The following is a 26,942-nucleotide window of genomic DNA, read 5'->3' as shown; positions in this document are numbered from 1 at the left end:
CCTTCTTTAGAATAGGCAGCACAAGTACATGGACCGAAAGGGCGGACAGTGAAAAGAAGTGTCCCTCCCTCTCCTTCCTGCGGCGCCTCGAGGCTTCTGCCCAGGCACCCATCACCATCCCCAGCTTCTTTGTTATCTCCTGAACAGAGCCCCTGCCTTACGAATAGGTCGATATTCTCAAATGATTGCTTTGGAGAGAAAATGTACCTTGGAGATCTTGGCGAGTAGTAAAACTTTCTGATGAGGGAAGAACTGGTCTCTCCTTCATAGGAACTCTTCTTGCCACACAAATCAAGCAGGACTGCAAATCTTCAATCACATACATTCATAGTTACCACATTAGGCCTTTCCAGCGCGTCACACAAACTCAAGTGTATTTATGAAAATGCGACCTTGCCAATCAGTGCGGGAGGGACGACAGAATACTGTGCACCCTGCACCCCCCCACCCCCGGCTTCGCCCTCTCCCTGCCTGAGTGGGAAGAGCTGGGGGACGGACAAGGGCGTGCTGTGCACGAAGAGCTAGGGGAGGTCGGGGGAGACCACTGAAGCCAGGGACACATGTGGCCGAAGTCCACCCACCACAGGGGCTCCAATGATCTGCAGCCACCTTCCCAGGGACAGCGGGGGAGCGCGGTGGACCTCGACAAGCAGCTCATTTCAACATCAATACACAGATGATGAAAGCTCAAATCCCATACTCTGCTCTGTCAAGCATTTGTTTTTTGAGTTTTTGGTTCACTACGCTACCGGAACACTAGACGTCCCCTCTACCCAACGATGCGGCTGCCCCCAGAATGGCAATATGCGCTTTCAAACCAAGAACCTCCAAGGCTGGAGGTGTCTTGGAGAACAAATCCTGGAAAGTGCAGCATGCGCCAGAGTGGCTGCGTTACTGGTCAAATCTCGGCCCTGGCTGGCTTCTCATAGAGCCATGCTGAGCCTTCATTCCTTACCCACTGACATTGTTTTATTCATCTGTGTTCACTTCTAGAGAACAGGGTAATGTTTTATTTATCTTTGTAACATGCAGGGCACACTGTGTAGCTCTTTCAATTTCAAAATGCTGGAAAAAAAGGTTAAAAAAGTCTTCATATCTTATGTCCTTGATTTATGATTGCTCGTCTTGAAATCTGGGGAAGGAGTTCTTTAAATATACCCAGGAAGGGTGCCTGGGTGGCTCAGTGGGTTAAAGCCTCTGCCTTCGGCTCAGGTCATGATCCCAGGGTCCTGAGATTGAGCCCTGCATTGGGCTCTCTGCTCAGCACGGAGCCTGTTTCCCCTCCTTCTCTCTCTGCCTGCCTGTCTGCCTGCTTGTGATCTCTGCCTGCCAAATAAATAAATAAAAATTAAAAAAAAAAATATATATATACCCAGGAATAGTGGGTATCCCAAATATAAATGTAATCCTCGTTCTCAACATAATAAAAAGCTAAACATCTGAGCACACACTACGAGGCAGACATCTTTTTTAGCTGCTTTAGAGGCTCCCGGTTTGTTTCGTCCTTGTGCCAGCTCTATGAGGCAGGTACTGGCGTTCTCCCCATTTAAGACAGGAGGAAACCACAGCACAGAGTTTCAGTAAGTTGCCTAACACCGTACAAAGCTGGTGAAGCCAGGATTCGAACCCAAGCACATTATGGCTCGGAAATCCTCCTCAGCCATACTGTGTTAACACTGAGAACCAGACTTTAAATGTACAAAAATGTTTAAATATACAGCACAAAACCACAAATTAGATCAGCTATATCTTTTTTTTCCACTTTGGAATGGCATCCTAGATGGGTGAATTGGCAGCACTTAGTATGTTGCATAAAAAGAAAAAAATATCCCTCAACATTGCATACTTACGTAAAAACTTAATTTTGAAAAAATTATGTCATCTATGAGAGCTCCATTACTTTTCAATAAAATTTAAATTACAAATTACTTTCACATTCTTAAAAAAAAAAGAATGAACTACAGATCTTCCTCAACTTACAATGGGGTTACATCCTGATAAACCTATTTTTATTATTCTTTTTAAAGATTTACTTATTTGAGAGAGCGAGCGAGAGAGAGAGAAAGAGAGGGAGAGTGCAAAAGTAGGGATGGGGCAGAGGGAGGAAGAGACAAGCAGACTCGCTGCTGAGTGTGGAGCCTGACGTGGGGCTTGAGCCCAAGACCCTGAGATCACGACCTGAGCTGAAACCAAGAGTCAGACGTTCACCTGGATGAGCCACCCACGTGTCCCCCTTGACAAACCTATTTTTAGATGAAAATACTGTAAGGTGAAAATGCATTTACTACATCTAACCTACCAAACATCGTAACTTAGCCATGGCCATCTTAAATGTGCTCAGACACACTAGTCTACAGTTGGGCAACATCATCTCACACAAAGCCTGTGTTTTCATGAAGTGCTGACCACTCATGTAATTTACCAGATACTACACTGAAGGCGAATGACACAATGGGTGCATAACCCTCGGAAGTGTGGCTTCTGCTGTGGCTCGCTGTCGCTGCCCAGCATCCTGAGAGAGGACTGTAGGCATATCGCTAGCCCAGGCAAAGAGTTGAATTATAAAATTTGAAGTATAGTTTCTACTGACTGTGTATGGCTTTTGCACAGTCCTAATGTCAAAGAACAGTTAAGTCAAACCATCGGAAGTTGGGGACGTTCTGGACTATTTAATGCTGATCATGGTTCAGGCGTATTCATTTAATCCTTACTCTGATACTAGCATTGTTGACCTCATTTGATGAGAGAAGAGAGCAAACTGATGCTCAAAGAGGTCAAAAGACTGGCCCAAAGCCAGAGTTGGGAAGCGGCTGAATGAGGAGCAGGCGTGTCTGATGATAAAGCCCGTTAGGTTTTCACCCCCGAATGCCCCTCCGCACCTTCTCTCTTTCAAAGCCTCAGAGGAGAGAGGGACACTCAGCGGCACAGTATGGCTTGCTTGGAGGGCATCCGGGTGGATGCTATAGCCACGTCCTTTAAGGGGAAGAGACTAAGAACTTGAGAGCTTAAAATCCTCTCCCTCAGTCACTCCCATCTCTATTCTCTCTTATGGATCATTCTAGTACACTGCATTCTGGACCCTGCATCCATGGATCAATTGTATGGAATCCATGAACCCCCAGAAAGTATATGAAAAATACTGTTTGTACTTGCGCATTTTTCTAGGTCTGTGGCTCACTGCTTGCAGTAGACAATCCAGAGGAGCCTCGGATCCCCGGGAAGCTTAACTATTACCAGAGCTTCTCTAGTAGGGCTGCCACTAGTGGCTAGGTAAATGTAAACTTAATAAAATACAAAATTCAGTCCCCCAGTGGCATTATTGAAATTGCAAGTGCTCAGTAGGCACGTGTAGCTAGTGGGGCCTGCACTGGGCACAGAAGATACACAATACTGCCATGACTGCAGAACATTCTACTGAATAGTACTGTTCTAAAGACTTAAAAAATCGAACTTAAGGGATACTTGGGTGGCTCAGTCAGTTGGGCGTCTGGCTTCAGCTCAGGTCATGACCCCATGGTCCTGGGATCAACTCCCATGTCGGGCTCCCAGCTCAGCGGGGAGTCTGCTTTTTACTTCTGCCTGCCCCTGCCCCCTTGCCTGTGCTTGCGTGCACTCTCTCTGACAAATACATAAAAATCTTTAAAAAAGATGACTTTATCACAAGAATTAAGTAGGTTAAAGAGAATGGAGAAACCATTTCTAAATTCTTCTTTGTGTGGCCACTCATTTTAGATAATTAAGTATGAAAAAAGCAGCACAGGGATAAACACACAGACATGTAAGACAGCCTGCAGATTTTGTCCTACCTTCTCCTTCTTCTTTGATGGACTTTGGTTGAGAGACAGCAAAGCACTGCATAGTTTCATATTTCTGGTGTGCTTCCTGGTTATCATGACCTTCCTCTTCCGAATCAGGTAGAGGTTTTACCAGCATCCGACAATTGAAGGTATGGCTGTTCCGCCTAGGAAGTTCACCAGACCAGGATCCCCCATTCACTGAGGGAGGTAAAAGCAATCCAACAATTACAAACCAACACCAGGCTTGCTGCTGCCAAATTATCGAAATGATGCTGATGTTAAACAAGCTGGGAAAAATGCTTGGGATTTCCAAAATAACTTTTAACCCTCTTACTCTTCACCCTGACTCCTTCCTTCAAGGTCAGGCCTTGGATGACTATTATTAGGACACTGCTCTTCATTTTTGGATTTTCCTTACTCTGTTGTCTTGGAAATCTGGTTCAACCTACTTGTACTTTAGATATTTTACGCCCTTTAGATATGTTATCCCTGCTCAAAAATCTGGAACTGGCACCAAGTGCCGCACGCATCAAGCTCTTTAAGAGGATGCAGACTTGATATAGTCAGGGATAAGAAGGCCACTGGAACTGATGGACTAAATCTCACTAAGCAGCCCCATCTTACCCGTCTAACCAGATCCCCCATGCTGGCCAGCACAGACCTCCCCCACCAGCCTCCACACCTGGTCCCACAGGGACACGGGTGCTCCTGCCACCTTATCTGCCACTATTTCTCCCAGCCCAGCGTACTCGGCTCTGAGGCCGAGATCTCATTATCTCCGCCTCTCCCAGACCTTTCTTCCGTAGAATTTTACAGAAATTTTGGTATGTATTGTGTAAGTCAGCTGTTGCTGAATGACTCTATTTTGTTTCATGCACATTTCCTCAAGTCGACTGAAAACTCCCTGCAGAGGCCCCGCTAATATCATTTATTTTTTACCAAGGGAAAGGCTACATCACATGTCTTCTACTTTAGTGTGAATCCTTAGAAACGTATTAATTCAAGAGAGAACGACGCAGAGGAAAGACACTTTTTTGGGGAAATGGGTTAAAGCAATCAAGAGAAATAAAATTAGAGCTGGAATCAGAACCAATCCTAATACTGTTTGGTATCCTTTTCTTTACTGTTCTTTATGTTTTATCTAAAAAATATTACAATCAGTAGGACAATGAAAGAGCGGATGGAAAAATAAGGGCCAGTGGTTAAGATAAGCAAACACACTCGCAAAGCTCACTCGTGAGAAAATACTTAAAAGGATATCTAGGTGCTCTGGTGAATGCGATGCTAAGCCCATAGCCACTGGGCTGCAAAGGAATAAAAAAGAAAACACACCCTGGAAAGAACAAAGGAAATATCAAGTTAACTCCAAGAAACTGTTTTGGAATCACAGGAGGAACCATAGCTAGCTTTATACGTTGTGCAGACATTTGGGAAGTTTCTTCCGCCATCGGTATTCTTAAAAGCTTATTTACATAATGGATACTACAAAGAGAAAAATCAAAGAAGAAAGAAAAAAAGAGTTCTTATTAACTCAGGTTAATAAGTAATTTTTAAAATATAAAAGAAGTACAGTATAAAGTCAGGAAAAGAGCTCTTTAGACAAGTGAATTAATAATAGTGAATTAATAAGTACAGGTCCTTTGAGGAAGTCATCAAATTACTGAAGAGATCTGAAATATTAGTTACCTGAAGAAATCCCATTTTCTTGTTCATTTACTACAGAATATAATAAAAGAATCTCACATGAATATTCATATGTTTTGTCTTACTGTTGCAGTCACTTTGAACAAAGGGTTATCCTGCCAAGGAAAAGCTAGCCCTCATGGAATTCAAAAAGGGCCTTCTCCTATTTACTGCGGTAACAATAAGACCAGCTAATAGAAACCGTTTGAAAAAAAAGAACAGAAATACTTGCTAACTCAGGACTTGACCTTATTCTGTACTAAAATATGCACTTCCTTTTATCTGTGAAGATGTTCTTAGCATCATCAGTCGAAGTGAGAATATTAAAAAAAGAACCACTTAGTAAGTGGGAACGGCAATACTCTGGAGCAGCAAGGAAGGTGGGCCCACGCTGCGAACCACCCACTTGAAACCGTGGCCCTCGAGACTCCTAGACACCCTTGGAGAGCATCTTTAGAGAGACAGGAATTCGGCGCTGTGGACCAGGGAGAGTGGGTAAGGAGGCAGAGCCACCAAAGCATCTGGAATATGGAAGAGCCCACTCAGGGCTATCGGCCCGAGAGCATCTGACCCTCCATGTGCCACTTATTCCTTAATGTCATGGCCTCAGGATACTGGAGGCACCCACACACAGACTCTCTTCATTAGCAGCACTCAAAATTTTGTTTTTCTCAAGTCCAATCTCAAACTTCTCATGACCTTCTACTTCTTAGAACCAAGGAGCACAAGCCCAATCAGAGGCGGCTGGCCCTGCCCAGAGTGGGGGGGGGCAGTGTGGCACCCCCTCAAAAAACAATGAAACAAACCCCATGAAAACAGTTGCCACAGGAGTCCCTTCCATCTGAACTATTTTCATATACTTTAAATAGAGGATCAAAACAATCTTTCCTTCAAGATCACTATCTGCAGATGTCCTCTTCTCCATGACTTTGAAGCTTAAATAGTTAATATAAGCCTCTCTGAAGAACTACCCAGTTACCCTTATCCCCAACTGACATACCACCCAGCTCTATGTGACCCCCTCCAACCATGGGAGAGGAGGGAGCAGCAGATAAGCATTTACCTATAGACTTTGGCAGCAGGTTTTTGACAAATTCAGTGTGGTCCCCAACATGCAGGATGCTATATACACTTTTGTTCATCAGCTCTTCTTGGTTATACCTTAGGTATTGTGTCACGTTCTCTGAAACAAATACAACGTTGCCTTCCAGGTTCACTACAAAGAAGAACCCATCAAGGGCCTAAGGGAAAAGGCACAAACCATGTTAGAAAGGACACAAGAGAAAAATCATATCCAGCTGTTAAGAAGGGATGATCCCCTTAAGGGAAAGGGTGGAATTCACACATGGACAAAAAAGAGATTTCTCTCTCTCTCGCCCCTCTCCTAGTTTTGGGGAACAATGAATACATTTTCGCGTGGTGAAATTGTTCTGTCTTAGTAAGTGGGAGAGAGCCTAGATCAGGGATTCTTCTCGCAAACTAAATGACAAATATTAACTCTGTTATGTGATCAGGAGATAACTACTGCAGGCATTTATCTGTATTTTCCAAATTATACTGATGGACTCCACCTGGCCAAGGACAACGCTTACGTTACCAACCCAGTACAAAGCGATTATGTTCTACCCGTTTCTCATGTGACACAATGGGAGGAAAGGGTCATCAATAATTTTCCTTCAGTTTAAGGATTAAGAAACCCCAAACTTTGCTATCTTTAAAGCTGCCAGGGTTTAAATGAAAAGAACTGCAGGTGTCCTCAAACATCAATCCTTTATTGTTTAGGGGAAGGGTTTGGGAAGTAAGTAAGTATCTCTCTGATAATGGCAACGGGGACCACACGCTGAGGCCTCAGCCGTAGAGTCTGAAGACTGGAAGGGGACTTGAGGTTTTGGTTTTTGACAGTGACAACTGGAAACTTAACGAACTGTGCCCTTCTCTATGACTCGTTCCCTAGTCATGGAGATGCAGGTCCCTAACCACCTAGATAACATTAACATTTTCCTGCCGTGTGGCTTGGCCCCACTCCTCCTTGCTGTCATTCCAATCTAGATTAGGGCAGGACAGAAAGACTCTAGGATCATTTCAGGAAATAAAGATAATGAGAGTAACTACCGAGCATGTTTACTGTGCCCAAACACATCGGGTCATCTGAATATTTACAATTCTGGAAGGAATTGTGCTACCTTCTTCAATTAGCAGAGGAGGAAGAAACTGAGGCTCTAAGAGGGGCAGTGGTTTATATAAGCTTTTCTGACTCAGTCAGTGGCAGAGCTGGAATCTGAATCCAGGTGGACTCAAAAGCTCTGGCTTGCGATTACTCTGCAGTAGAGTTCTACTTCAGTATTTGCCCCAAATCTTTTCCTATCATGTTCACCTTGGTGATATGGAAGTTGAGAGTTTAGTGAGTTTCTCTTTGTGACTCCTCCTTTTCCTTTTGGGTCTGTGCTTGTCAGAGCCCTGTTTTACAGATTAGGTGAGCGATCAAGACTACAGAAGCCTGGGGCACCTGGGTGGCTCCGTGGGTTAAGCCCCTGCCTTCGGCTCAGGTCATGATCTCAGGGCCCTGGGATGGAGCCCCACATTGGGCTCTCTGCTCAGCAGGGAGCCTGCTTCCCCCCCCCCTCTGCCTGCTGCTCTGCCTACTTGTGATCTCACTCTCTCTGTCAAATAAATAAATAAAATCTTAAAAAAAAAAAAAAGACTACAGAAGGCTTGATACTGATCAGGCACACCTTGACATAGGGCCTCCTGGTCTACTCAGCTTGTGTCACACAGCTTCCCTGTGCTATGTATTTACGATTGTTTTTAACATGAATGTTACGTGTACATATTGACATGACAATGTGTATGGCTGGGGCACGAAGTATTTATTTTTATCCTAGTTTGCTTTTTCCTAAAGTTATTACTTAACAGGCTCCTATTTTGTGAGCTTTCTTTGAATATATTCCATCTTTAATTCTATTTTCATCACAAAACTAAGTGCTCTCTCAAATTAGAAATGACCATAAGGCACCAGTGAATAGCTCTTTAAAAAAAAAAAAGTAACACCATTCAATTTTAAGTCTTTCTGAAATATTCTGTCAGGTTTTACCAATGGTGTGAACAATGTGCAGGGCAAAGCAAGACTGTATGTAAATGGCCTTCCACAACAGGTTGGCAGCAACCCTTGAAAGCCTCGTGTGAGTAAGCGCATGCGGGTGTATGTCTGTGAAGGGGGAAAGGAAGGAAGTCAGTTGATGAGTTATGTGCCACGTGTCTTTCTAAACTAACTGCTTCGGATATACATTCGCAGGGATTTTCGTAATTATATTACCTATAGCTCCCTTTTGAAAATGCAGAGAGCTCCCCACTGCTTTGCATCATGACAAAAAGACTGATTTATAGCATAGTATGACTGAAAGATGAAAGTGTTTCATCTTATAAGACTGTGTTTTTTAAAGCACACTGTGATATGCTCTGATGAAAAAAACTGACATTTGGTTTTGTTGCCTAGCAACCACTATGCTATGATGTAAGCATGAGTGTGCATCTATGCCTAGGAACAGCTCAGCGAGAACAAGTTTTCCCTGTTTAAATTATTCCATGTAAACAGGGATAAAGACTTCAAACCTTAAGTCACTAGATTTGAGCATTAATCCTCTAACCTATTCAGCACCGAAGTCCTGCCACAGAAGTCCTTGCCACTGAATTCTCAGAAGACTATTTTTTAAAAAATTTATTTATTTGACAGACAGAGATCACAAGTAGGCAGAGAGGCAGGCAGAAAGAGAGGGGAAAGCAGGCTCCCCGCTGAGCAGAGAGCCCGATGCGGGGCTCGATCCCAGGACCTTGGGATCATGATCTGAGCTGAAGGCAGAGGCTTTAACCCAGTTGAGCCACCCAGGCGCCCCAGAAGACTATTTTTAAACAGTAAAAATGCTGGTCTGATTTTGTGAGAGAAAGCCCACTTAATACCCAGCAGTCTGATTTCTATAATCAATAAACTTGCTCTCAGAGCGCCTGAATCATAGTCTTGTGGTTACTCCAAACATGCCTTTTTAGAAGTCTCAATAATCTTTTCAGGAGTTTCTACCCTACTGTAATCTTTCCCCATATAGGGAACCAATGCAGACATCTGGGAATTTCCTAATAAGTTAATAATTTAGATTACCATAATTTCCAAATCAGTTTTGTTTATAATTAAAAATTTTTTCACAGAAACCTCTCTATTTTCATTTAATTCTAAATAGTCCACCTGGTTAGAGTTCTCTGATCTGCTTCTTAGAACCAAGCAGGAAGTAGCACTCTGGCTTTCCTTGTTGACTCTGGAAAATCAGGTTCTGGCTTTCCTTGTTGACTCTGGAAAATCAGGTTAAGTGTGTTTTTGCTTTTTCCCTGAAAACTGTACTTGGATACTGTCAAGCTAGTGACTCAAGAGGAATAAGCAAGGGACAACACAGGGTCATTTAAAGTCCTTTGGCTGCAGGGCCAGGGTCAATAATCTTGTCATTTCTAAATACAAAGACTCGGTCAGACGATTTTTTATTTTTATTTTTTCTGTGCTCCCCCCCCCACCTTCCAAGAGTAGGATAAATTTTCACAGAATGATATTCTCTAAAAATAAAGATCATCACATGTACCAACTGAAAGAAAGGGGGCAATTATTGGTAATTTTTGCTTTAAAAATCCTACTTTCTCCTATACGGGCAGCTATTGCCACGAGGTAAGTGATTCTACGTGACGATGCCGCCCAGCTTGCGGCCATGCGGTAATTTTCAATCTCATCATATCATCGGCAGAGTAAATTATCCTGAGATCTGACATAATTTATGTCTCAGGGCTCCTCTGCTTCTTGTTATATATTCACCGACATTTTTTCCCCTCATCTTCCCGTAGCCTACATCTTGAATTTTAATTTCGGAATAGGTACAGCAAAGCACTTGGTGTTTAATACTGTACTAGCTAATAAAAGAGGAAAACGAGACTTCACAAATCCTAGACAGGAGTCTGGTCATAAAACTTCTGAAAGTTAATAAAGAACAGGGAGTTAAGACCAACCACTACACTTGTGATGCTTACCTGAACAGCTCTGCCTATTACTGCCGTTTTCATCTTTACGAGATAAACTAGTTTGAAGCAGCATAAATAAAAAACTTAAGCCTCCATCTGGTCCTCGAATTTTAACTGCCTGTATGGACATCCATACATGGCATATGTAAAATCTAAGAATTGGGGGAATATTTCAAATGAAAATTCTATTGCTGAATTTAATAGGACTTGTGAGCATGATTTTCCAAAACAAATGCTTCCTTTGTCCATTTATAATCTAGCTCAGGCAATGCTCTGTTATTATTGGGAAATGTATATAGGCTGAAATCTGGAGTCAGGTACGTATGTACCAGTAAGCTCCAGAAGTCAGCAGTACTTCAAGCTTTACGAGTGAAAACTAAGTGCAGACTGTCCTGAAATTATATCCACCTGAGAAGGGAACATAATAACGTGATGACCAACGGCAGGGTAGGGGCAGAGCCTGAATGAGGGTACGCTACCTCAAGCATCATAGGCCCCAGCGCATCCTTGTCGATGACTCCCTGCCCGGTTGATGACACGTCTGATTTCTGCACTTCGTCTACGTTGGCGGCGGCTGCTTTTTCTGCAATAAACAGAAGTGTGAATTAAATGGCTGTGCTTCTTCAAGGACAGAATGACACAGAAACATCGTCACTGTAATGATCTGTAAGATCTCCAGTGGAATCAGCCGGGGCGCTGGAAGAGTTCAAGTCCGTCTACACCGCTGCCGAATGGGAGATGCTGCTGGAAGCAGGAACACAACACCACCTTTTCACCTCCAGAACGTGGGGCTCAGAGACCCTCCCAGGCAGTTGGTAAAATGAGTTTAGTGGTTTCGTGCTAGTCCCCGACAAGCATTTTTTCCCTCAACTACAAAACTGTTACACGCTACAGCACAATTAGTTCCTGCTCCAGGGACTTCACAAACTAGGATAACGAGAGGTCTGTTGTTCAGGATTCAGGAGCATAACCAGAGGTGCATTTGCAGGTATTTCAAGAAGGAAGGAAGGGGAAGTCACTCCTGCTACGGCTGCCCCCACCTGACGTGCTCTCACGTCTGGATGCCTGTACTGCTCCACCTCCTGCCGCGCTCACACAGGAGTATCCTGAAAGAGGGGTCCCAATCCCGTGGAAGGTGCTCACCGATTAATGGAAGAGAGAAGAGGCACCCTTTCAGGCACTGGGAGGGGTTCAGTGGCTGCCCTTTTGTCTAGTACAGAGACACACAATATGGGCTCCAGCGTTACAACGTGAGAGGCAGCATTTGGGCCTGGGGGAGGGCCTGGGACAGTGCCCCATCATGGATAATTCTCAGAGAACAAACAGGTGCACAGTTATCGACATATATGCAAACTCATTATTTTAAGAACATCAAAAAAGTTTAAAGCTTCACAGATACATAGCATCAACTTGCGAGAAAACAACACAAAAACAATGTGTCGATTATTTGTACCTGAATAAATTATATCCTTGTTTACACTGCATGTCAGCATTGTAATTAAATGCAAATAAAGAGAGCTGTAAATCAATTTAGTACTCAGGATCAACCTGCTTTCATGACCTTGGTAAATTTGGCTGTCCCTCCTCCTCCTCCTTTTTTTTTTGGTAAAAAAGATTTTACAGAGTATTCTAAAAGATTTTATTTATTTATTGATAGAGAGAGAGATCACAAATAGGCAGAGAGACAGAGAGAGAGATGAGGAGAAGCAGGCTCCCTGCCGAGCAGAGAGCCCTATGCAGGACTCGATCCCAGGCCCCAGGGATCATGACCTGAGCCGAAGGTAGAGGCTCAACCCACTGAGCCACCCAGGCGCCCCTACAGAGTATTCTGAAGATCTGGAAAACTTCACTTGTCCCCGAGAACCTAGAACATAATTAGGAATTATGCAGGTCCTCCAAATCTTGCCACTGCCACGTGTACACTCAGTGAGAAAGGGAAGATGACCAGTGTGAGCTCAAGGTTAAGTTCAGCCATTTAGAAGGACGAGCCAGAGGAAGTCATTCCAACTTTTTAAGGCCGTAGAGGACCTGCCTTCTGTACACGATGTGCTGTGACAGGAGAAGACTGGGTGACAGGTAAAATACGTCCTAAAAACTATAAAGTAGTTTACAAACCCAACTTACTACTAGCCTATCTGTGTGTGTTAGTTCTTCCTTAGGTAGTAGAGTTCCAAATGTAGTAACTTCTTCGCAGAGCTTATCACAAGGAGACTGTATCTGCTTTTCCAATTACTATATTCTTGGTTCACCTCCTTAGATCTGAGTAATTGTGGCATCCCATTAAGCGACACAGGACTTGAGGCGCCTGGGTGGCTCAGTCGTTCGGGCCTCTGACTCTTGATGTCAGCTCAGGCTGTGATCTCAGGGTTGTGAGATGGAGCCCCACACTGGGATACTTGCTCAGCGCAAAGTCTGCTTGAGATTTTCTCTCTCTCTCTCCCTCTCCCCGCCCCTAAAACAAACAAATAAATCTTTAACAGAGAGAGATGACTTTTCTGGTAGCCTTTACAACTCAGTAAGTACGTGAGAATCTGTCAGTCTTCATTTAGTTCTCTTCTTGCTGCCTTCCCTAGCTCCTGATGGCTGGGTACCTTACGTCCTGGCTCTTTCTGCAGGCTTGGTCTCAGCCCAATTCCTCAGCGTCATTGGGGCAGGAAACACCTCAGGCTTTCCAGACAATTACTGCATATGACCTCCCTCCCCCAAGGCTGTCCCCATTTTCCTAGAATCTTTTTCATTGCCAAATATTCTCCATGTACATGCAAACTGGAGCATATACCTTTCTTTTTTCCTACCCTATGCTGGTTCACTCTGTAAGGCTACAGATTTCTCTTCGGTTTCCATTCCCTTTCCTACCCACCAGTCCAGGGACAGAACCGACCTGATCAACTGCAAGTTCATCTAATTTAGCAGCTGGGTACTGTGGAGGTCCCAGCAGGCTTCGGGCCTAAGGATCCTGAGTTTCATTAATATTAAATCTTAAAACTCATAAAATGGATATTATATATTTATGTGGTCTTCCTGTATCCTAATTCATTTTTGTCTTTAGTGTTGCGGCACTGTGAGCGCGATGTGCCGAGAGCCCACAAAAAGAGGCAATCGCAGCCTTTGCTCCGCTTCCTCGCTGTTGGCAGGAGTGCTGTGCTCCCATCAGGAGCCTCCGGTGGCAGCAGCCAGGATTCTTAGACCGGAATGGTGTACATGAGAAGACAGCCTCCCCAGAGAGCAGCGATCAGAGTCTGAGGAATAGAAAGGCTTTCTTTGCGTGACATTCTGGTACCTCTTCCTAGGAAGGTATGCAGTCCTCCCCACTACCTGGAATAAGCACAGTCTAGGAAATAGTTCTCGATCCCCCTCGGAAGGTAAGTTTCAGGAAGGGGGCAATGTGTCTGCAGCCACAACAGGCACCATCCCTGTTTCAGAGCAGGTTTTCACTAAGGATTTGGAGGCTAACAGACCAGATGCATGTCGGGCATGTATTCCCAGATATGGAAGAGGCCACTGGAGGTGGGAGGGGGTGGAAAAAGGAATACAGTTCCCCTCTTTAGGCAAAACAGCCTCCTAAGGGTGCTGGGGGAGGAATGGGACAGATAGGCAGGGTCAGAAATACAGGGAAAGGGTTTCCTGAGGAAATAAAACAGATCGTCTTGCCCTGCCTTACTCAGTAAGTTTCAGGGCATCGGGTGTTCTCTCAGGTCTCCAGTTCTCTCATCCTTCCACTGTTGAAGCTGGTAGTTTTGTTCTTTTTAAAGAATGGACTGATGAATTCAGATTTATGTTGGGGGAAAGTGAGACGTGAAGCACAAGCTACTTACTGATCACAAGGCAATTCCGCCTCAACTGCTGACTGCTAGGAAACAGCAGGCTACTTGACATATGAGACTCTGCATTCACAACAGTAAGAAATTCTTGTTTCCTGTAGGGTCTATGATAATGCAATTTTTTGAGCAAAATAAATTAAAAAAAGAAAAACAAAAAAACCAGTATCTGTGATAATCTGTTTCCAAGCCTTTTAAAGACAGTAGATATACCTTGTGAGATGTTTACACATTTTGAGGATCTGCTTGTCATTCTGAAGACCCAATTTTCCTCAATTCATCCTTGAATATTTTGTGGAATTTAAAAAACAATGTAAAAAAACTCAATCATGCAGGTTTTCCTAAACACTGAGAAACTTCCCTGCTGGGGTGTCCTAACTATTCTAGCAACATGCTCAGACACTGAATTTTGAACTCTTAGCAGAAAATATGTAGAATGAGGATCATAAGTGCACTGCCTTTTATTCTAGAAATCTAAAGATCAGATGAAATTTAAGATAAGAGCCTAAAATCTACAGATCAGATGAAATTTAAGATAAGAGCCTAAAATTTAAAGGAGAGAATTCAGATCTGACAAAACATGTGTTTGGGTAAAAACAATGATCCTCTTGAAAAATTACTGGTGATGGTAAGACATGCCATTTTTTTCTCTTTATCACATTCAACTGATAAATCTTTCAGAGAAGAAAAGCCGCTAACAGGAAGTCCCAGAGCCTGAGTGTCCGCCATGAGGAAACCATGCAGTAACAATGGGATCTGTTCAGCAGTCTCTCTGTCTCTGTGTCCCCTGCCTCGCTGTGCATGTGGTGCGAGTAGAGTGACGACTCCTTGTCAGCTGAGAGATTAAATCTAGCTGGGAGGGTAAAACAATTACAATTGAACTAAATGAGAGTAAGGAAGGGATAATTGCAAGGAACTAACTTAAAGTTCAAAGAAGAGATAAAAATCGCTGGACGTAGCTGAAAATACTTCACGTACGTTGTATCTGGGTTGGACTCGGCAGGATAAGCAAGTGGATGGCAGAACTAAGAGCCTAAGAAGGAAACCGGTGGGAATGGACATGTGGCATCTGGCTCCGAGAAAATGTCAGCCTGGCCTCTGAAAACCAATGCTAAGCTAAGGAACGTTGGCAAAAAGTTTGTCTAAGCTGGAATTCGAGGAATCCCTGACTAAAAATGAAAACAACACAAATTTCACAAGATCAACTTGAAAATTCTATTAGTAGAACATACGCTTTGAAAAAAAAAACTCTAAATGAGTCTACTGATAATTTGTAAGAGAATGTTGCAATATTTACACGATACATTCGTGTAAGTAAGGGAATGGGAAATTTTCACTATTCAGAGTAAATATGAAATAGAGACAAAGGGTAAAGAATCTGGGGCTTTTCACTCCTGTCCTCACTAAATGTTTGCATTGTATGCATTTCCAACTAATCTGTCATCTAGTATTCAATTCTGCATTGAATTTGTGCTTTCATCATTTCTCAATATTAAAGAGAATAAAATCAATAATACAAAATGATAGAAAACATGCAGAAGTATGGCTTTACCAATGTAAGTGAAATCTAAATTAAACTGGCCATGAATTTTTGTTTTTGGGTCCTTTTCATGAGGTAATTACTAGTTCTGTTCAACGTTCAGCTGAACCTTGAAATTAAATACGAGGTGAAGGAAAGTACTCTAGTGAGAGATACATTATTATGATAACTGGACATATACTGGTATCCTGAGGGAACCTTTCAGTAATTAGTATACTATTTTTAAGGGCCAGATATAAATAAGCTTAAATCCTTAGATACATTTATACCTCTGTAAGTACAGCATTACTATACCAAAACACACTATTTAATATTTTTAGACAGTTTTCTCAGTGGTCACAAATTATATTTACTTTTCTATATTTTGCATCCATTAGCCATAAAAATACATTCTGTTACAAAAATATCCTTCAGTAAACTCGAGAGTAGAAGGATGTCCCGGAGTTTCATATGGTCAAACCTTATGAAATCTCATTATTATAGATGGAACTCTTAAATCGGAAAAAGGGATGATAAAATTTAATTTTCAGAGCCTACAGAAAGATTTCTCCTTCATGCCTTGACTTCTCTTTCTTTCTGCTGCACTTTCAGCATTAAAGTTATTCTTTTTAGATAAAGAATATGGCCTAAGAGAGTAACAATAAAAATAATAACGTTCTTCCTTTCTTCCTCATTCCCCCCAAAGATAAAAATGCCATAAAACAGCTATGATCTTTTTAATAGCACAGTTTTACAAATGCAAAACCCTGATGAGAGACTGTCCGAGGATGCCTCTGTAATCTTTCTCTGAGCGTCCCTTCCCGCCCGGGTGGCTGCTTCGGGAGCAATCCCGTCCAGTTCCTTCCTCCATTTGCCTGCACTCCAGAAATCCAATACCAATTAATTAGATTTCCAGTTTCAAAGCAAAGAACAAAACCCCATCTCTTCAGGGACTGCGTTAGGATGAGTCATACCACAAACCGAGGGAAAATCATTAATATTATATTCCATATGCTTTTCTTTACAAGTAATTATTGTTCATGTTGTCTCTTAGAACAAAAGGAAAAGTGACTAGGGAAGCATTTGATCTCCAGAAAGGTAAGTGATTTTAAAATGCAGATATTTTTTGAAGCAACTGGATTAAGTTGCTCTTTATCACTGGCATCTACAGACACAAATTTGAAAGTAAAATTTAAGTTTCTGGTGAGAATAGCAACAAATCAGAAGCTGTGATCCTAGCAAAACATGTATTTATCTCAAAAAAAAAACAACAAAACAACAACACAACAACAAACTACAATTAGCTATTTTTAAATTAGGGGATGGTAATTTTTAAAAAAGATCCTTACATGTTCTTTTAAAACATCACTTACTGATTTTTGGTAACATCACGAGTTTTGTCTATTTGTTTATTAGGCAACTGAACCAAGAACATACATTCCAAGATTCTTCCCAGAAACCATCAGCAGAACAGAGTGCTATCTCCTCGCAGGGATGGCAGTCTTGGCTCAAGGGACAGCCACATAATTGCTGTAAGCCCAGCAGCAGCGGTGGCAACCACCACTGATGAAGTCTTAGAACCCTATACGCCCATTGGGAGGACAGGATGATGTGGCCGTTAGGGAAGAGGTTTATACTCTTCTTCATGGTTTTTTTAACCATCTGAAGAGACTGGAAAACTTGTGGAAATTAGTCTATCTTTAAGAAGTCAGAATTCAAACAAATATCAATTATTCACTCTGTAAAAATACATCAGCGAAAAGGTAATCACAGGGTCTTTACATGTATGTAGAAAAATGTCAGCTCTGCCCAGGTTCCGATGCCTCTGACATGTGAAGCCAAGCAGCAGTTTAAAAGTTACTTGGATGTTGGGTCAAGCATGAGGATAGTCGCTTTTACCGAAGCAGTGTTATTTAAAGCATTAGAATCTTTGACTAGACGAGAACCTGATACTTTATGCGGATTTTATAATTAATTCCACTGCTTCAAAATGAGTAAAATCACTCACCCAGAAACTATCAATTTTTCAGCAGACTGACGTCAAACACAAGTCTAATCACCTCCACAACAAATTTTAAGACTCTAGTGGGAATAGATCCACAATTTTCATCTTTTTTTGCATTTAGGAGCTGTATGACTTCAGGTGAAGCAACCGTCAAACCCGGCACAGCGAGGCACACGTGCAGCCAAGTCACTGAGACAATGACAGGCAATTTCTGGCCCAGCGCTGGAGATTAAATATTATGGGGAAAGTTATGGAGCATCTCAAAGGTTCTAGAAGGTAAAACCAGAGAATTATGCATCTGCACCAACTAAAATTAGAAAAGCTGCCATATGGCTCTGTGAAGCCAGCAGCACATTCTTATTCATTAGGAAGCATTCTGCTAACATAAAAACACAAGGCCCTTCCTGCGCTCTCCAAATGTGTTTATCTTTTCAACATTAATGCACTATATATCATCGAGCTGCTGAGAGCTCCTGCCGTGCATATTAAAACCACGCAGCTGCACTTTCTTTAGGAGTGGGAGGGACCTCAGCCCCGAGTCGCCTCCCTCTTTCTGACATTGAGATTCTTGCTAACATACCATGGTTTCTCTTCGGTGTGAAGAAACAGCAACATGAGCCAATCTCAAGGCTAACTCTACCGGGCCACCCCCCATTCCCCCCGCCCCTTCCGGTTCTGTGGCAGAGAAGGCGACATGCTTGGGTTTGTCTTCACCAATGGTACGAGCACGGCTACTTAAATAGAAGTGACAATCATGCCACAAGTTTGGAATATAAAGGCCCTACTTTTAAAATTAATGTACTACGCTTATCAAGAGAAGACAGTAACCAGCCCAGTCTCTAGGTATTAACTAATAAAAAGACAAGACTTTTGTTCTGAAGAACGTTCTTTATCATTGAATCTGCCATCCCTAGTATAGAATTCTATTTAGTCCCCACTTCACCTATAGCTTATCAACATGGAATGCTCTGTGAGGTAAAACAGACCATGGACAGGGCGCCTGGGTGGCTCAGTGGTTAAGCATCTGCCTTGGGCTCAGGTTGTGGTCCCAGGCTCCTTCAATCAAGCCCCGCATCAGGCTCCCTGCTGTGTGGGAAGCCTGCTTCTCCCTCTCCCACTCCCCCTGCTTGTGCTCTCTCTCTCTCTGTGTCTCTGTCAAATAAATAAATAAAATCTTAAAAAAAAAAAAAAAAGACCGTGGACAGTCTCTCGCAGTTAAGATATGTGAGTATATGACAATTTGTTCAAAATGTCTTTCTTTTACACAGTCTAAATATACCTGTGCTGTGTGCAACCTCGGAACTAAGTCAGAATACCAAAAGCAGCATTCCCCAAAGACCAAACTATACAAATGTTTTATTTCTTTCAGATATACACATTAACTCAAGCAAGGCCAACAAAATTACATTATAGGAGCACTTAATAAAGTTTCTGATAAAGAGGTTAAAATACGGAAAGATTTTGGTCTAAGAAGTGTAAATATTTTCTCTCCCAAATCACTATTCTGTTTATTGGCATAGATACTAACATCATCTCCCAATATTCCTACCTTACACTCTAGCAATTATTTATCACTCCAAATGCATCATACTGTTTCCAGATTTCAAGCATTTTCTCAGACTGTTCCATTTGCACAGATGTCCTTTCAACCATTCTAAGACTCCATCACTGTTCCAGAAGCTCATTACAGTCAAGTGAGGGCCTTCCCCTGTGTTTCTGCAATGCCCTGTGCTCATTCCCCTAAAAATCCACATTCAATGACCTAGTGCTTTGAAATGCTTGATTTGTTTACTGCTCTGTCCCCTTCATGGCACTGGTGGCCCCTTGGCTACAAGAAAAGTCTTTGTGTTCACTGCCTGGCATCTAGTGGGTGCTCAGTAACATGGGTGTTAATACTGGACAGTTCTACAGCTGTAACTGAAATTCAGTATAGCCAGGATCTAAAAATCACAAATGTCTCTTTAGAGAGATCTGTCCTGAAGATTCTTTTTTTTTTTTTTTAAAGATTTTATTTATTTATTTTACAGAGAGAGATCACAAGTAGGCAGAGAGGCAGGCAGAGAGAGAGAGAGGAGGAAGCAGGCTCCCTGCTGAGCAGAGAGCCCGATGCGGGACTCGATCCCAGGACCCTGAGATCATGACCTGAGCCGAAGGCAGCGGCCTAACCCCCTGAGCCACCCAGGCGCCCCTGTCCTGAAGATTCTTACTGTACATCTGACATAATGGAGATTTCTTTCAAGACTCTGATTTTTGGGGTAAATACCCAGTAGTGCAATTGCCGGGTCATAGGGAAGCCCTATGTTTAATGTCTTAAGGAATCTCCACACTGTTTTCCTAAGTGGCTGCACCAACTTGCATTCCCATCAACAGTGTAAGAGGATTCCCCTTTCTCCACATCCTCTCCAACACTTGTTGTTTACTGTCTTGTTAATTTTGGCCATTCTAACTGTAAGGTGGTATATCAATGTGGTTTTGACTTGAATCTCCCTGATGGCTAATGATGATGAACATATTTTCATGAATCTGTTAGCCATTTGTATGTCTTCTTTGGAGAAGTATCTGTTTATGTCTTCTGCCCATTTTTTGACATGATTATCCATTTTGTGTGTGTTGAGTTTGAGGAGTTGTTTATAGATCTTGGACAGCAGCCCTTTGTCTGTACTATCACTTGCGAGTATCTTCTCCCATTCTGTGGGTTGCCTGTTTGTTTTGTTGACTGTTTCCTTTGCTGTGCAGAAGGTTTTGATCTTGATGAAGTCCCGAAAGTTCATTTTCGCTTTTGTTTCCTTTGCCTTGGGAGACATATCTTGAAAGAAGTTGGTGTGGCCGATGTCAAAGAGGTTACTGCCTATGTTCTCCTCTAGGATTTTGACAGATTCCTGCCTCACATTGAGGTCTTTTATCCAGTTCGAGTTTATCTTTGTGTATGGTGTAAGAGAATGGTCGAGTTTCATTCTTCTACACATAACTGTCCAATTTTCCCAGCACCATTTATTCAAGAATTTATTGCACTATTGGTATTTACCCCAAAGATACAGATGTAGTGAAAAGAAGGGCCATCTGTGCCCCAATGTTTATAGCAGCAATGGCCACAGTCACCAAACTGTGGAAAGAACCAAGATGTCCTTCAATGGATGAACAGATAAAGAAGACATGGTCCATATACATACAGTGGAGTATTATGTGTCCATCAGAAAGGATGGATACCCAAATATATATCAACATGGACGGGACTGGAAGAGATTATGCTGAGTGAAATTAGTCAAGCAGAGAGACTCAATTATATGGTTTCGCTTATTTGTGGAGCATAAGGAAAAACATGGAGGACACGGGGAGACGGAGAGGAGAAGTGAGTTAGGGGAAATTGGAGGGGGAGACAAACCATGAGGGACTGTGGACTCTGAGAAACAAGCTGAGGGTTTTGGAGGGGAGGATGGTGGAGGTTGGGTGAGCCTGTGGTGGGTATCATGGAGTGTACATATTGCATGGAGCACTGGAGGGGGAGGTCACCACCTGAGGCAGGAGGGCCATCTAGAAAGAGGAAGGACTGAAATTCCTGGAGAGGCTGATAAGGTTCTCTTCTCATCAAATTTGTTCACTAAGTGGGCTAACATAACATTTATGGCCATAATGATGTCCAACAGAAGCACAGGGAAGGAAGGGAGAGGGCGGGGATGAAGGAAAAGGAGGGTTGGTTCCTACTTCCCATGATCCCTTGCTGCTGACCCTGCCATGAATCCTACCTGCCTTCCCACTGCTCACAGGGGGCTTCAGTCTCAAGTCTCTGCTTCACCTCAGTGGTGGATCTTCAGGGACTAAAAGGCATCCCAGGACCTGACCTTCATTTGTCACTCTTCCTCGCCCAGACGTCCTCTGTGTGCCCCACCTCCCTTTCACTGACATGCATCCTGTTCTTGGATTCATTTTATGTTCTCCGCATAAGACCTGCTAGCTTTTCTCTTTGTATGTTTTTCTCCCATCTGGCTATTTGTTCCTTCCAGTTTTTCTCTACAGACGCAGGACCTGATGCCTGGGCCTCCTAGAGAGACTGTGACAGCTAGTTGTAGAGATATTTCTCTCTTTTCCCCCCACCGACTGTGATTCTAACAATACCATAGGGAAGCTGAAATTCCTGGTTTCATTTTGCCTACTACCATTTATCCCCTCACTTGCAGTCTCTGCTTGAGCAATCACGGGAGGGCCTCATGAGTTTGCCATTTTTTTTTTTTTTTAAAAACAGGTGTTCCCAATTTAAGGCACACCTAATGCAAGAAGCTGATAATAGAACATAGAATCATCCAATTTAGAGACCTAAAACATTAAATTATGCTAAATCATCTCATCCTAGTAGAGAAAGCAAAGCACTGATAACAATGCAAGAACTCCGCATAAATATATGTAGCACTGTGGCTCTGGCCGACCACAGGAGGCAGGGGGGAGATGGAGCTGAGGGGAGAGCACGCTATCAAGGGATCAAGCCCTGAGGATTCACGAGAACTGTAAGGTGAACACAGGGTCCACGGCAAGAGCTCCCTGTGGACAGGGCCCAGAGAGGACCAGCATACACAGTGCCCACTCCCAGGGTCAGGAGGCCCCCAAGGACCCAACTCTAGAGGTGGGCTCCAGAAAATTCTACCACCTGTGACCACTAAACTCTCCTGTGGGTGCAAATCTCTAGTAGCTAAAAACAAGGTTCCTTCCAGCTCCATAAATAAACACAAGGTAATTCCTATGTGAATGTTTAAGGAAGAAGAGAAGAGACTATGGGAGGGAAAAAATGAAACAAGATGGAGCGGGGAGGGAGACAAACCACAAGAGACTCTTAATCTCAGGAAACAAACAGAGGGTTGCTGGGGGGTGGAGGGGGAGGGAAAGGGTGGCTGGATGATGGACACTGGGGAGGGTATGTGCTATGGGGAGTGCCGTGAATTGTGTAAGGCTGATGATTCACAGACCTGTACCCCTGAAGCAAATACTACAGTATACGTAAAGAAAAAAGAAAGTAGGTCTCGTCTCAAGCATTTTAGGCTTTTGAACAATCAACACAGGCCAAGTTTACCATTTCTCATGAACCTGAAACCATCATCACTGGTTGTTTCAATAATAGTTCTCTGTGTTTGCTTATGCTCTCCCTGGTTCAAAAAGATAGTTTCTGCTTTAGGTTTTTTTCTTTCTTCTTCTTTTTTTAACTTATTAGGAGCTATGCATGGAAGTGAAGCTACCTAACAATTAAAAAAAGTACAACACAAATAGAAAAACCTGTAAAAATTTTACATACTCATTTCAGAGAAAGCCAGCTCGGGAAAGTATCCAAGTTTATTCTTCAGGGCATCAGGCAGAAAGGAAGGAGTAAAAGTGAAAAGTGTGCAGTTGTGGGTCTAAGAAGAACTTAACTGTCAGGAGATCTATGTTCTCCAGAACAGGACTTTTGTGGAAGAAATGACACAAAGAATCATTTTTATCTCATACAGAAACAGAGCATTAATCTATTGTATTCAAATGCTTGAAATGCTTTTGGTTGGAACTCATATTTTTACATACAAAAGTATGAGTATCCCTCTCCTCACAATGAATCTTGAACCGGTCCTGGTCTGATGGACTTGGGCTACACAGTGAGGTGGCATGGCCATCAGTGCTGACCATGTCAAGAGGGTCCAGAGAGGGGCAGAGCCGTTAGGAATGACTCATCCTTAGTGCTGAGGTCATGAGGGCCCTCACACAGGCTACAGCTGTCACCTTAGAATGGCATTTAAAACTGTCTGGACCAAATGTGAAATTTGGTAAAAGCCTGGTAAAATAAAGGGTCTGACTTGTTTTGAAGGCCAAACAGAGGTTGCTTCAGAATTTTTTTAAAGCAAGGTTTGCCTACCCACCAGAGAGAAACCAGATTTGTATTTGTACATTTTCAATACACATATCCGAACTTCGTCTGATTGTGGAGAAGGATCACTGTATTTAGATTAACAGATTAGGCGGAAAGGGGGGGAAAAAAGGACTGGGAAGCATTTAGGAAATAATTCCAAAGTAGATCTTCCTAATTCCTAAAATAATGAGGTTTCATTATCAGTATCCTAAGTTCAAAAGACATTCTAGAAAAAGAGTTCCTGTCAAATATCCATCCAATACCTCGTTTCATAATGACAATGGGAGGAGATTTAAACACATCTTTAAAGTGACCCTTTAAATACTGTATGGGAGTGGCAGTGAATCATCAACTAACCTTCCACAACTAAAGCAGTAGGCAATTAAGAAGAAAACCGGGATCAGCTTCACTCAGACACTAGGAGTAGGAGCAGTAGGAGCCAACACGAGGCCCTTAGAAACTGTTGACAGCTGTATGTATCAAAGCCCAGCGAAAGTAGGGACAAGAGTGATCACAATTAGTATGAGGAAGTTAGAGCGAAATTAAAAAAGGCTGACATTACAAAGACCCCTAAACTTGGTATCCATTTCTATTTATTTGACAGAGAGAGATCACAAGCAGGCAGAGAGGCAGGCAGCGAGAGAGGAGGAAGCAGGCTCCCCGCTGAGCAGAGAGTCCGATGCAGGGCTTGATCCCAGGACCCTGAGATCATGACCTGAGCCGAAGGCAGCGGCTTAACCTACTGAGCCACCCAGGCATCCCTTGGTATCCATTTCTAAAAGGAAATCCTTTCCTTTCTTCATGTATAGTCCTATACTCTCCAGCAAATTTTTTGTCTGTTTTATTTCTCCAGCAAATTTTTAAGTTAAGGGGGAAAATAGGATACCTCCTCAGCAATTCCATAATTCTCTTAGATTTTGTATCTGTTAAGTGCTCTCTCAGATACAAAGACTATTTAAGCAGTCAAATCCACTTGTAAGAAATTATCTTATTTAAAGTCTGACAATTTTGTTCTCCAATAGAAGTTATGGAAAAGTTGAAGCCACAACTGAGAGACTTACAAATGAGTACAAGGCTACCCAATGGATAAGTCAAAAAGAAAGATCCTCAGGGGGTTAATTTTGATCCTCCATGTAGACCATAGAATATGTAAAAATTAACTATCTAATTATGTCTGAAAAAAGACATAATAGTGATTAAGTTACTTCCTATCAAGTTAGCTAGTTTAAATTAGCTTAAGAGTACAATTTTGTTTTACATACATTAGCCATGAGATAAGTTTCCCCACCATTCTTAAACTCTTCAAATAATGACATAAAATCTTCAGCAAACTTATTCTTCCTATTTTCAATTTTAATGATCGGCCTTAAGCTTCCACATGCTAAATGGTTTAGAATGATGTTGTCATCAACTCTTCAGAAAAGTTCTACCCAATGGCATTTTGGACCAGGTTTAGCTCCAACACAGATGGGCAGGTTGAATTCCAGAAACCCGTTTTTGGAAATCCTGCCTGCCAGGGGATGGCTTATCATGGAGCAGATGAAGTGGCGGAAGATGACAGACATGACAAGTGGGCAGGTCCAGGTTTGAGAGCCACGGCAAGAGCAGAGGTAGTCGTTCCCCTGTAGACGTAGAGTCTGGCCAGGAAGATGATGCTGTATTCTTGCTAAGTAATTTAGCTGCCTCCCAAGTCTACAGTCTTAGATTTGCTTCTTCAAAATATAGTTTATTTTTTATTTTATCAATGGACATTGGGTTTCCCAGAGACTAGAATGGTAGCAGTTGTCAGCTCTGTATTGCCAAGGAAAATATTTGGCTGCATATAGGGTTTCCTGAGAGCAAGTCAGTACATGACCTCAATCTTTTCCAAGCTTATCATAATGCTGTAAGGCTGTGCTGATTCAGCAAAGCAATCTATAATCGCTTGCAAAATGCCCCTGCCTCCCAGGGATGTTATGAAGCTTAATAAGATAATGCATGAGAAGCACTCTAAGCTCCACAGAAGAAAGGCGCTAAGCAGTAATATTCTGCATTTATAATTACAAGCAGTCTCACAAAGCAAGAATCCAATAAACTTGTCCACAAATTACAAATAAAAACGACTTTAAATAATTTAACATAACTAATTGTATAACAAAGGAAAATGTGCAATCATTCATCTTTAAAAAACAGAATGGACACACTTCATAAGGCAAAGTCAAAATGAAAAAAGAGAACTAGACATGTTTCTACTAAAAGAAAATTACATTCTGTTGTGGTAAAACAGAAACTGAATCAGAAACTTGGAAGAGTATATTTTACTGACGTTATCTTGAGACACTGCTATTAATGAACTAAATTTAGTATCATTTCTATAGTTTTTCTCCCAATAAGTTTGTGAAAATCAAAGTCAGTATTAACAGTAGTAATTTCTTTAGTTATCAGTAACACTTAAAATATAAATTTTAACTCTCATTGGGATAAAACCTGAGTATTTTACCAAGTGTAAATTAAGAAAAAAACTTTTTTTAATTAAAAAAACCCATTAAGACAATGCTGCTTCCCCTCCTCCCCATAGCACATCTCCTAGATGGCAAATACTTGTTTCTTGTTCTCTGGCCAAGCCCAAGCGGCAAGTCTGCTTTAATTAGGGTGTCCACAAAAGATCAGGCCCAGGCTGAGCCAGCATCACCAGGTTCTTTGGTGCCATTACCTTTCTTGGATTGTGAGTGGGGCCCTTTTGGTACCTGTGATCATTTCCTTCAGGCCATCTTCCTGGAATCTCAGAAGATCTTTTTTCCCTGTTTACCCTCTGTTCCTCCACAACACTGCCATAATATAACTTACTGCATCATATGGAAATCATCTGATTTGATCTGGACCCCCTCACACTGTTGAGTCCTTCAGCAAGAAATTTTATTTTTCATTTTTGCATCCCCATCTTCAACTGCAATCTCTGACCCACATAGATACACTCAATAAGCATGAGTGGAACTGATCCCCCCTCTGAAGAAGGCAATGGAATGAATCCCTCAAGTGGTCTGGTTTTGTTTCACTTAATAAGAAAATCAGTCTGTACAGAATCAACTCTGAGCACACAAAGAGAACTAAGTGATTTCACTTTCTATTTTTTATTTGTTTTCAGAAAGGTAGTATTTCATGTTTTAATTAATTAATTAATTAATTAATTTATCTGAGAGAGAGAGAGAGAGAGGGAGAGAAAATCTCA

At 42.3% G+C, this 26,942-nt stretch overlaps 1 protein-coding gene across 21 annotated transcripts in view; it reads right to left on the bottom strand.

Annotated features, from left to right (window-relative positions):
- NCOA2 (nuclear receptor coactivator 2) overlaps positions 1–26,942 on the bottom strand; it is a 304,156-nt gene that overhangs the window by 50,758 nt on the left and 226,456 nt on the right. For 17 of the 21 annotated variants that reach the window (XM_082721154.1, XM_082721168.1, XM_082721159.1 and 14 more), the window contains 4 exons: positions 11,009–11,112; positions 6,544–6,721; positions 3,807–3,995; positions 208–309 (listed from right to left, as the gene is read on the bottom strand). In XM_082721154.1, the coding sequence (XP_082577280.1) occupies positions 208–309; positions 3,807–3,995; positions 6,544–6,721; positions 11,009–11,112 (573 nt within the window). The remainder of the gene's footprint in view (positions 1–207; positions 310–3,806; positions 3,996–6,543; positions 6,722–11,008; positions 11,113–26,942) is intronic. The other 4 variants (XM_082721167.1, XM_082721157.1, XM_082721166.1 and 1 more) reach the window with 1 other exon arrangement.

The sequence above is a fragment of the Mustela nivalis genome, assembly GCF_964662115.1.
Source record: "Mustela nivalis genome assembly, chromosome: 2".
In the NCBI taxonomy this organism is placed as follows: Eukaryota; Metazoa; Chordata; class Mammalia; order Carnivora; family Mustelidae; genus Mustela; species Mustela nivalis.
Note: the sequence above shows the minus strand (reverse complement) of the source record. Positions and strands in the feature narration are given on the sequence as shown.